A 12509-nucleotide genomic window follows, 5' to 3' on the forward strand; every position below is an offset into this window, starting at 1 on the left:
TTGCAATCATGCCTACTATTAGTCAGATTACTTTTTTTTCCTCTGTAGGATAGTACTTTGTAGCCAAACTAAATATAATGTTTAAAAAGTTTCATGCACAGCTTTTCCACACAGTATTGGCTTGCACATATCATTGCATAGGTTTAGTTTTCAATGTCTTAGCATTAAATACATACCATTATCCCAGCAGCGTCGCTGTTCTGCCAACTTCTGCATACGTGTTTTAACTGAACTAACAGAAGTCAGTTCAGATGTAGCGTTGTGTTCTTCAGTTTCTGAGGATGAAGCAGCAAGCTGAGAGATAAGACTCATTTCAGGAAGAACTGAGTTTATTGAAGGTAAATTAACTGGATGCATATTTTCTGAATTAGAAACTGGAATTTCTGCATTGTCTGAACAATGTCTTTTGGATGGTGATGGCTTTGCACTTGGCTTTGCTTTTTGGGGAAAAAAGACAAATAGAATACGTTTGTAACTAGAATAGCACTGAATGAAGCATTAAATTAAAAATAAATTCAGATTTCTCAGACCAGAATATAGGATCTGTTCACAGGCTTCTTGGCTATAAGTGGTTTATGATTTCTATCATTTTGCCAATAACACCTCCTCCCCCAAAAAAAAAAAATTTATTAGGGAAATATACATGTTTTTGGTTTGGAATCCACAACAAACATATTATTTTTGTAAAAAAAAAAGAAAAAAATCTAATCCAATCATTAGAAATGACAGGGCAGATCATTTTTCTATTGAAATTTCATCTTACAACTTTGTGAGTTCATTTTTTAAAAAAAATCATAATTAATTTAATAAGCTTATCCTGTTAAGCAGGTTGTGCTATTTTCACCCAGTTATACCGGGTAGAAAAAAAATGGCTTTTCATTATTCATTGATGTCCACTGATCATTGATAAAAGATTTGACTTTCTAAATCCAAATCCAAATTTGTATACATCAAAAACAGAACAGCTGTGGGAAAATCTGAATGTTTTAAAACTTGAGTTTCATAATCAATTAATTATTGGGCTTATAAGTGATCTGACTCATATAACTCCTCAAATACATAATTTGGGATTAAATCAAATTTAAAAATAAATTTAAAATTGTAATTGCATTCGCTTTTAGTATAATAGAAACCTGAAAGGATACTCACAAGAACCTGTAATGCATACTCCTTCTCCATATTTAACTTATGACATTTTAATATAAGGCAAGTGTGGTTTAAGAGTTGGCAAAATTTTAAAACACTGGTGAAAAATACCTTCTTTATTAGACTGAAGTGACTGATTACCAGCTTCTGATAAAGGTTCTCTATTTCTTTTTGTTTGAGCCATACTCCGGACTCCTGCTGTGGGACGCCCAGCCATCAGCTTCTGTAAATTCTCCCTCCTGGCACGAGTTCGTTCTAACAGTTTCTAAAATATTCATAAGGATGACCACAAGTAAATATTTCCTAGCAACTATAGTGATTTTGTATAAAATACAAAATTTATTAGTAGCAAAGCTATGATTTTTGTCCAATGATAAATACAACGACATCTATCAACTGGAATACAGGTGGTTCTCATTTAGCAAGTACCTTATTTGGCAACTATTGATAGTTATTACAGTAATGAAAAAGTAATTTTGCAACAATCCTATTTGTACCTTTGTATATCTGTAAAGCAAAGGAAAGCTGAAATAATATCATATATGCGATTTTGCTTTAACAATCAAATTTCCAGTCTCAATTGTGGTCGCTAAATGAAGATTAACTATATTTTTTCAGATTTTGATGCAAAAAGGGAGATTACTTAGGTGTTAAATTTATTCTATGTTTTATTATTCAGTTAACTGAAATGCAGAATACAGTAAATAATAAATCAATACTAGCAAATATTTCACAAGTTTTAAGTGATCAAAGCAATGTTTAAATTTAAATTAAAAAAATATGTAAATATATCTGTAAACCCTATGAATCCTATTGTTTAAATAATACCAATGCAATATTATATAAACATGCCACACTATTATAAGATTTTTTTTTTTAGTGATTTCAAGTCAGTTTTCAACTCCTAGCAAGATTTTTTGGAAGTGGTTTGCCATTGCCTCCTTCCTAGGGCTGAGAGAGAGTGGCTGGCCTAAGGTTGCCCAGGTAACTTCATACCTAAAGTGAGACTGGAACTTGGTTTTCTGTTTTCTAGCTTGATGTCTTAACCACTGAACTAACTCTTATATCAGATTAGCTTAACCTTAATTAAGAAAGAATCATATAGTTGAAGGTTGTATCCTTGCCAGGCAACAGGTTTTAGCCATTAATACTGAGACAGCCCTGTACAGATCTAGAGGGACAGAGGTCCTCCATTACATTCTCAAGAGACATAGCAGAGATATACCCTCTGGTGTAGTTTCTTCTTCTTATTGTGCCATATCCATTATCAGACATTGGTGATCATCTTGGCGATCCTGTTTTTATCAGCAGTCGCACAAAAAAGCGCTGCTGAGTTTTGTTCAAACCAGTCCTTTAGATTTTGAAGCCACAATGTTCTTCTTCTGCCTGGACCTCATTTGCCTTCAATGTTTCCCTGGAGGATTAAATGGAGTATGCCGTATTTTTCTGGGTGTCACATCACATATCCGAAATATTCTAATTTTCATTTTTCAATTGTTTTGATGATTTCCCTTGGCTTTCCCAGGTGGCTTATCACCTTATTTCTGATCTTGTCAACCCAGCTTATATGTAACAGCTGCCTGTAAATCCACATTTGAAATGCTTCTAGTCTCTTCAGATGGCCTTCTGTCAGAGACCAACTCTCTACTCCATAGAGCAGGATAGAAAAAATATAGCATCTGACAAGCCTGATTTTCAGTCTTAGGCTTATGTCATGACTGCAGAAGACCTTTTTCATTTTGAAGAATGCTGTTCGAGCTTTCTCTATTCTTGTCCCAGCTTTCCTGTAAATTAGAACCGAGATGCGTGATCCTTTCAACTTTTTCTAGTGATATTCCTTCTGAATTTATTGGTGGTAAATTAACGGATTGTTTGCGGACGATCGTGATCTTGGTTTTTGAGGTGTTAAGCTTCAAGCCATATTTTTCAGATATTTCTGTGACTTTGTTGATGAGGAGATGAAGGTCTTCATGTTTACTGGCCAGCAGAACTGTATCATCAGCATATCTTAAGTTGTTGATCCAAACACCATTTACTTTGATGTCAGCATCGATGTTCTCCAGTGCCTTGTTGAAGATTGACTCAGAGCAGATATTGAACAACAGTGGAGATAGAATACATCCCTGTCTGACCCCTCTTCTTATTTCTGCATCAGCTGAGTATTTTTGGCCTAGTCTCACATTTGCTACCTGATGCCAATATACATTCTTTATTATTTGGATGTCTTTGTCATCTAGTCCCCCTTGTTTCAGGATTTCTAATAGTTTGCTGTGTCTCAAAAGCTTTTTCAGAATCAATGAAGCTCATGTAAACACTGTGACTGACATCTCTACAATGCTGTACAAGAAACTGAATGCTAAACAGCGCATCTCATATACCAAGATTGTTTCTGAAACCAAATTGTGCGTTACCTAGACTCCTTAAATTGTAATATCTCTTGCTTCACAGGGTGAAAACATTCATTGCCAGCAGTTCAGCATCACTTCAAGTTTATTTGGATTTTCTTTTGTAACATTTCTGTATTTTGCCTTATCTTTTTTAAAATATATAATTTAAATTTGTTTTTCTGCAATAAGATTAAGGAAGAAGGGCCAAATCTGTAACCATATGCTTCTCAATTAAGTATGCTTCTCTATTAAATAGCCTGAAAGTATTTTTCTTTTTTGATTTTTTAATTGCCAGAAAGTACACATAGATTGCCCTCAGAAGATAGGTGATGGCTGCAGGAACTGCCAAGTTGCCATCCCAAGGCAAGAGTCAGGAGCAACACCTAAAAAACTTCTGAGATGAGATCTTATTTAATATCATTCATAACTAATAATCAACCAATCAATTCTTATTTGGTCACAGATCAGCAAATAAAACAAGAAAATCATAATTAATTAGGATAAAAAATATATGTTCTAAAATACCCAGAAAAGATTAAAAACTATATTATGACATAGTATACAAATGATATCCAGTACTTAGCTGTGGTTAAAGAAATAAAATCAGATTAATGTAATAACAACAATTTATGATAGAACAAGTTAGAACAATCAATGTTTAGTAAAAGAATGGAAGTAATAATTCTGGCAAGCATCTGTGTACAGGGGATAGTACAAAGTATCATGCTCCATCAGTTCAGTTATTTCTCCACTATAAGTCCACAGTATTTGATCAAACAATATCTTCTATATCTCCCTTCAATAGCAGTTGTTATATGGCTTTATCTAACCAAAATAAAGCCCTTTTAAATTTCAGAATTGTTAGGTGGATTGCCACCCCAAGGCAAGAGTCAGGAGCAACAGCTAAAAGACTGATTTAAGAAGGCATGTAGAATAGCTAAAGGTGTTTCCAAGTAAAATTGATAAATTTGCTTCAGCTTTAAATCAATAGCCTGTTGTTTTGAGATCAGTGCACAAACATAGCTCATTAAAAGTGATGGCTGGTCATGAAAAGCCAAAGAATTACAATTTGGCATGCAATGCTTGGCACCAGGAAGACCAAAAACTCTTGGTCATAATTAAAGGGACCAAGCCATTGTAAGCCAACAGAAGAACATGACAATCCAGGTAGAAGTTTTTATTTTAAATAGGACAGTTCAAGCAAAGCACCACATTCAGAAAGCAATAAGGTCTTTGTTTACAACTAATCAAATCAGGTAACATATAGTATATTTTCTAATCTATAAAACTGCCAGACTAAACACAGTTAATTCCAATTTAAAATGCTTTTAATGCAATTCTATTTTCCCACTGAAAAGATAAAAGATGCTACACATTACCTTCAACCTTTAATAAAATGTTAGGACAATTTTACTAAGACATTATTCTTTAAATTTGGTTGACTCATGTGCCCAATAACAATTTGAAATGATATTACAATGCAACAGGTAAACTAAGTATTTTATTCTAGGAAATGTGCCAGTTGCATTCCATTTTTTTCATTATTCCAGGTGCAGTAATCTAAGTACTACTCAGTCATTTATCAGGATTTTAGTACATTGTAAAACTTTATTTTCTCCATATAAACATAATACATATTTAATGTAGTGACTGTTGACAATTATACTGTATCATTTAATTAAAAGGGGGGATAGTTTTGCTTCTAAAAGTATTTATATTCAAATTTAGCATAATAGAGAAGAAGACTCAATATCTATGATCCCAAATTAAAGTAATCACAAATAAATTACAAAAAACCTTGTCCTGGGACTATAAACCAAAAAGGAGAATTCTGGTTTGACCCACCTTCAATACTGTATTAGGAAGTTAACTGTTATTGAAAGGCTGACTCTCTTGCTCCCAGAAAACACAAAACAGGAAAGGTGTATTTTATGCCCTTGTCAGGAACACCTATTTAGTGCTTGCTCATTTCTAATCTATAGAAATTCTTTCATAGCTGTTTGTTATTCCCTTATAGGATAACCAGGCTATAATCAGTGGTTGTTAAATTTTAATCTTTATGCAATATTTAGAAAGAAAGGCAGTTTTAAGTCTAATATGATAATAGTTCAGTTAGATTATTTATCTGATAACTGATAAGCTCTTTGAACATGAGATACAAATAAGAATTTCTGAAATTTTAGTTACTTTAATTAATTTGAGTCCTGCTCTAAAAGTAATACCCAACCTTTGTAGAACCAAATTATAATATTTTTAAAAATGTAAGCGATTTTAAAGGAAACCCAGTTTGTGATTGATCAACTTGTTCTATTTACAACCTTAACTCTGAAACTCAAATATACTGTAGAAAACTTTCCGAACTTCAAGTTACATAAAAATAGTTCTAACTGAATTTTTGTAGCAACTCAACTTCTTTGCTTTTGTATTGCTTTTCATCTTGACAAGCCAACAGAAAAACAATTCAGGAATGCCACACCCATTCGTTCATTTTTTCCCGGTGAGTCAAGACATGAAAAACGCGCAGTTTGTGAGAATGTTTCTTTTAAAAAAAAACTGCTAAAACCTTCTTGATGACAACTATGCGTTATGTATTGAAGACTTATGGAAAGTACTATGTTAATATTAAAACAAATCAAGCACTCAATCCCATAGAAAAAAATAACCTTTTTTAGAAATGAGGAATTGAAAGACTCATGCAGTAATTCTACACTGGACTAAATTCTCAGGAGCTACTTTTACTTACAAGTAAAATCTAATAAATAGAGATTCGGTTTCAACTAAAAGGCCGAAATGCAATGCATTCATGAAATGTAATTCAATTAATTTGCATTTCGGCCTTTTAGTTGAAACCGAATCTCTATTTATTAGATTTTACTTGTAAGTAATCGCGCAAAAGTCAGGTTTGGGGGGGGAAGGTATCTGGTTCCCTTTTCACTATCCTTTCTTGGTAATATTTCCTTTCCTATCTCAAGAAGCGAATATATGCCGCTCTGGATTGAATATGGAGTCCTTGGTGCTCTCTAAACTCGTCTGTCTGCTTGCAGATATTTTCTTTCCCCAACATTTCCTCTTCCCAACTCGGTTTTCTCCATTAAAACTGTTCTTCTCTACATCGCACAATTCGCCCACCTTTCTCATTTCCCACCTCCCTTATCCTCGGCCACACTTAACAAATCACCTCATTGAGCCACCACGTAGGGGTAATCACGTACCTCGGTGAAAGGATCCATCTTTACAAGCCGCTCGCTCCGTCTACAACCAAGCTACTTCACTACTCTTACCAAATGATAACTGCTAGTCAGATTTGAATTTCAGCGCCTGCCACAGGCAAGCTGCGTACTACGCATGAGCCTCACTCGCAAGAGGCTGCTGCTCCGCCCATCCCAATTCCATAACGGACCGCCTTGTCTCACGCGGGTTTTCGTCCTTAATGTGAAGTTCAACCGAACTCCGCTTTTAGCAATCCTGTAAACTGATTGTGCGGCAAAGCGATCGTAGAACAGTGAAGAGAATGATTGACAAGATTTTTTAGCCAATGATTCATAAGCCACATTCCCCCGGTTGCGTCTTAGCATTTTACAGCCGCCCTGTTTTAGGCTTATGGTATCCTTATATGGTAGTGGTTCATAATCAGTTTATGAAATTGGCGGAATCTTAAAAAAAGGCGTTTGTATAGTCTTAGAACTTCAGAAATAGGAAATACTAGTTGTAGACCTATACAAAGATAGGGTCCTTAATGCTTTGTGATTTATATTGGACTTCGATGGGACAACACTGCTAGTGAGGAAGACCAGCGAGATTTTAGCTTTTCTCTACCTTTTGAAAATCAGGGAGGAACGTACAATTCCGTTAACTTTCCAAAACAAATGAAAGCGGTGACATTCTAATATTGCAGATCGTCGTCAGTTTTATACATTTATACATTTCTCAGTTTTTTGAATTTTTGAAAAAAGATTCTTTGGATGGAAAGCAAGATTGACAAAACATTTTCATTTCCTTGATGTTTCAAATGCTCTTTTCCATCCTTTGCTTTTCAGCAATAGATTAAAGCAATGTCTTTTCATTACATAATTAGCATTATTAATCTAATTTTTATTTTATTCAAAGAATGAATTATTTATATCAATATGCACATACACAGAACATAGCCAAAGTATCCCCAGACATTATTTTCTGGTTATGTTTCCTTTATCCAGTCCAGTGGTTCTCAACCTGTGGGTCGGGACCCCATTTGGGGTCGAATGACCATTTCACGGGGGTCACCAAACCATGCTGTCCGCCATTTTTTTCCCTTTTCCCTAGCTGTCCTACTCCCTCTTATTGGTGGCCACACCCACTTGGGGGTCACCACAACATGGGGAACTTTATTATGGGGTCACGGCATTAGAAAGGTTGAGAACCACTGATCCAGTCATTTATCATCCACTTCTGTAGCAAATGCTTCAAGTTTATTCAAGATTTAAATAAGTTCATTTGATCTTACATCTTCAAGGTATTAGAATCATTTAGAGATCTGAAGCTAGCATATTTAATGTTTAAATACATAATGTATAAGTATACATACAAAGTCATATTTGCATGTAGTCCATTAGAACAAAATATTTTTAAAATTAACTGATAATATACTGGAGCACATTAAATGGAGCTATATCTCCTTTAGCAATAACAGTAGGATATATGGAAAATAATTCATGTTCTAAATAACATGGCAAAAAAAGGATATTGTAGTACGGGTTCTCAACCTCTGGGCTGCAGTCCACTACAGGGCCTTGGCCACCGGGCCGCGTGAATGGCTGGCCAGTGTGCAAACTCCCTTCCACTTGTACTAGTGCTGTCCTGAGTGTTGTGCAGGTGCTAGCCTTGTCCTGAGCATCACATGGGGGCTAGCATTGCCCGTTTGCATCTCGTACGCACACACAGCCTCATGCCTGCTCCTTCCTTTCCCTCCGGGCCACCAAGCTAGAAAGGTTGTAGCAGATGTACTTTGTTCAAGATAACACCTAGTGAGCTGAAACCAGCAGAGGAGGCCAGAAAAGACAGCAACCCAAGGGCCAAGGGCCACCAATCAGCTGGTATAAGCTGGATTTTTTTTTTTAGCCTCCATGCAACAAAGCCAAAACATTTTGAAATGTCCTGACAGTGAGAACAATTAAATGAGCAGAATGACTTCCCTCCAGAAGTTGTGGGTGCTTCATCATTGGAGGCTTTGACTACACAACCATTTGTGTGAAATGGATCCTGCTTGAGCAGGGGGTTGGACTAAAAGATCTCCAAGGTCCTTCCAATACTGTGATTCTGTTAGTCTAACAAAGAGAAGAGGTAGCTTCACAGCAGTCTTCAAATATTTGAGGGGCTGCCACAAAAAAGAAGGGAAACAACCTGTTCTGCAAAGCATCTGAAGGCAGGACAAGAAGCCATGGATGAAAAGTAATCAGTCAAGGAGAAAAGCAACCTGGACTGAAGGAGAAATTTCCTAATGGAGAACAATTAATTAGTGGGACAGATAGGCTTCAGAAGTTGTAGATGCTTTATCACTGGAGGTTTTTAAGAAGAGATTGGACAACCATTTGTCTGAAATGATATAGGGTCTCCTGCTTGAGCAGAGGGTTGAACTAGAAGATCTCCAAAGTCCCTTCCAGTTCTATTCTGATTACATATTTGTCTGAAATGGAATAGCATCTCCTGCTCGAGCAGGGGGTTGGACTAGAAGACCTCCAAGGTCTCTTCCAGCTCTATTCTGATTACCTTACAGCTAGTTCGCCCCCTGCAGTGCACCAAGGATAGGCACCCAAGTGCCAAACAGAATGAAATAGCAATTTAGGTTGTAAGGACTGCATTGTATCTAGCATGTAAATTTCCCTAACTAAATAATGTTTATTTATTTAAATAAATAATGTGTATTTAATATATTAAGACATAAGGCAATAATATCTAGTCCTTCCAATCTCTTCAGAAGTTTTATTCAGGCTTTGGAGGTTCCCAAAGTACAAAGCTGCTTCCAAAAAAAAAATATGATTGACTGATGATACAACACTCTTGAATCATTCAAGGACAAGTCTGCAAAAGAATATAATCTGAAGTCATCATTATGTACGAGCAAGTGTTGAAGGAAAATTCTTCATCAGGGTTCAGTCCAAGCTGGGAATAAACAACATGGCGACTGCTTTAGAAAGTTTATTGACGAGGAGAGCCAGACAGAAAGATGGCTCTAGAAGAAAAGAGAGAGAGAGCACATGTAGGCAGTGGGTTTTTATACCCTCTGGGGCTCTTGAAGTTCTTGTTCCTGTTTGAGGCTTTGTATTTCCTGTATCATGTACTTTGACCTGAGTCTGAGTATGCCCCTTTGGCATCTATGGACTAATCCTATTATGTCCTGTCTTAGAGTTTGTATGTAGATTTTAGGTGTCTTTGTCTTCCTAAGCTTCTAGCTGGAGGGCTCCAACCTTCCTGAATGGATTATCACATCTGCATTTCTACAGAGCTGGTTTCTGCTTGGGGGAGGGAGATTTGGGGCTATTAAGAAAAACTGGGCATGCTTTTCTGCCTCTTTAAGATCCTTTGACGAAATATAATATTCTGCCCTTTTAATATTTCCTTCGGGGGGGCTGATTTCCCACACAAGTATGCCACCTATGACATGTGTACTAAAAACAGTTTATAAGAAAATGGTTCAGTGGACTGATCTCACTCAATTAATTTCAAGTAAAAGTGTCTGACAAATTTTTATTCCTGGTGAATGCATGAACATATCTGTGTAATTTTCTTGATAGTAATATGAAAATGGTTTGCCATGTTTCGCAGGATTTTATTTTACTTTACTTTCCAGTCGTCTATAGCCCTGCTATTCTATAGTATCAACAAGATTCAACCAACTCTATCTTTTAAATGCAGATGGACTGCTGACTCTTGTCCTACTGGTTTTGTTCTCCTATGTTATGCCATACGTTTATGAAGCTATTGTTTCATTTTGTTGGGGAAATGAAACAACTTCATAAATGTATGGCACAACATAGGGGAACAAACGCATCAGGACCAGATTCAGCAGCCCATCTGCATTTAAAAGACAAAGGCCACTCTTTCGAAGATAGCAAAGTCCACATTTTGCATAGAGAGGGCCGCTGGTTTGAAAGAGGGGTTAAAGAGGCCATCTATGTCAAAACTGAACAGCTCTCTCTCAAGAGATAGAAGGATTCAATATCGTCTATCTCCAATCTCCAATATAGTCCTTTCAACAGTTCCAATAAGGCTCCACACCCATTTGTGCAACTCAGGTGACCCTGAAGACATAGATAAGCTTCCAGGTAGATTTAACACTCACTAAAAGAATGCAAATGAACAGTTGTCTGCAAGGAGTATAAATCCTTCCATTCCCCACCATCCAGTCAGAGCTGAAGGCTTCTTGGATGAGAAGCGAAAATCTTCACACACAAAAACAACACAAGAAAGTCCAGTTGTCTTGTGAAAAAGCATCCTTGAGATAACCAATCCGCTCCTAAAGAGTCTATGTTCCTGTGTTTGGCTTTCTCAGCAGGACAGTAGCCTTCCCGTCCACTGACAGGTCTTCCCAGCGAGTTACATTTCCTTTGCAATAGACCAACTCCAATCCCATAATCTCTAATGTATGGAAAATTAAATCAAACTATCTGGAAATTTAACCGTCAATAAACAGTCGACCATAAGCTTTTTGGATTAAGATATGGTGGAATATTCAAAGAATTTTTAGAAGGAGGGTAAAATTTACCCCACAATTGTTTTTGTTAGGTATTGTTACTGATTGTGATACTAAAGAGACTACATTGATGTTAAATTTAATTACAGCGGCAAGGTTGTTAGTAGGGCAATGTTGGAAGAAGGAATCTTTGCCTACTTTGCAAGACTGGTTTTTTAAAGTTTCTTATTTGGTGGAAATGGCAAAGATTTCGGCTTTCTTGAAGGATCAATCGCAAGAGAAGTATTTTGTGGTATGGAAAAAATGGATAGACTTTATACAATATAAGTTGGATATAAAAAAATATTATTTAGCTTTTCAATAACTCATATTTAAAAATTTAAAATATTTTATAGACCTTATTTTTTTATTTTTTTTATTTTTTTCTTTTTTCCTATTTCTTTTTAAGTATTTTTTTGTATTTATGTTTAATATATATATTATGGTTAAGTATCTTATAATCTGTTTAATTAATGTATTTAGATTTATTCATGGTTTAAATCTTTTTAAAGATTTTTTGAAGAAATTTCAATTAAGCCTATATTCAGCTCTGGGAAGGTCGGTGGAGGGAATGGGAGGGTTGGGGAGGTTCGGGGAAGGGTTGTATTGTTTTGTAAAATTTAAAAACTTTCAATAATAAATAAATAAATAAATAAATAAACAGTCGACCATAACCATAATATAGCGGCTACGTGCTCTGCTGATCCAATCACGCTCCATTTACGGTGACCGCAATTCCCAGCATACTCACGTGTGTCTCTCGGCGCATTGTATACTGGGAAATGTGGTTTCCGATGAGATCCTGAACTACCAGTCGCACTGCGCATCTGCAAGCTATCGTGGTACAGTTTCCTTACGGGAGCTGTTCTGTGATTTGCGGGAAATGGGGGTGTCCTAGCAACTAGGCCAGCCAGCAGCTACTGACGATTCCAATGACCCCGTATAAAGAAACGGCCGGCGAAGAGCGAAAGAGTCGGTCCAGCCGCTGCTTGGAGCTTGGGAAAGGAAGGGAAGCGGCCTTTCGAATTGCTGTGGCCGCTGTTCAGCGCCTTGTTCCATTGCTACAATTTTGACAGAAGCCCAGGAACTTCTGTCCTAATTCCCCGTGTTCGTTCTATCCAACTGTCCCCTTGGAACTGCCCCCGAAATTTTAGAATAGTGCCCGGGTAAAAAGTGAGGAGGCGAGATCCCTTTGTAATCTACACCTCACGTGCTAAAGGATGCTCGAGTCTATTCGAGTCACTGGTGAGTAATAATGCCGCACGGTC

The 12509-nt window shown here is 36.5% G+C and overlaps 2 protein-coding genes across 3 annotated transcripts in view; one reads left to right on the forward strand and one right to left on the reverse strand.

The window, feature by feature from the left end:
- ANLN (anillin actin binding protein) overlaps nt 1-6943 on the reverse strand; it is a 55430-nt gene extending 48487 nt beyond the window's left edge. The window contains exons 1-3 of one of the 2 annotated variants that reach the window (XM_039336784.1): nt 6746-6943; nt 1258-1411; nt 177-437 (exon numbers count right to left, since the gene is read on the reverse strand). In XM_039336784.1, the coding sequence (XP_039192718.1) occupies nt 177-437; nt 1258-1411; nt 6746-6763 (433 nt within the window). In that variant the 5' untranslated portion in view covers nt 6764-6943. The remainder of the gene's footprint in view (nt 1-176; nt 438-1257; nt 1412-6745) is intronic. The other variant, XM_039336785.1, reaches the window with a different exon arrangement.
- Nucleotides 6944-12056: 5113 nt separating this feature from the next.
- The window catches only part of KIAA0895 (KIAA0895 ortholog), a 34089-nt gene continuing 33636 nt past the window's right edge, over nt 12057-12509 (forward strand). The window contains exon 1 of the mRNA XM_039336789.1: nt 12057-12486. Within this exon, the coding sequence (XP_039192723.1) occupies nt 12462-12486 (25 nt within the window). The 5' untranslated portion in view covers nt 12057-12461. The remainder of the gene's footprint in view (nt 12487-12509) is intronic.

This window comes from Crotalus tigris, unplaced genomic scaffold, assembly GCF_016545835.1.
Source record: "Crotalus tigris isolate CLP2741 ecotype Arizona unplaced genomic scaffold, ASM1654583v1 scf7180000017666.379230911805:20528666, whole genome shotgun sequence".
NCBI classification, from domain to species: Eukaryota; Metazoa; Chordata; class Lepidosauria; order Squamata; family Viperidae; genus Crotalus; species Crotalus tigris.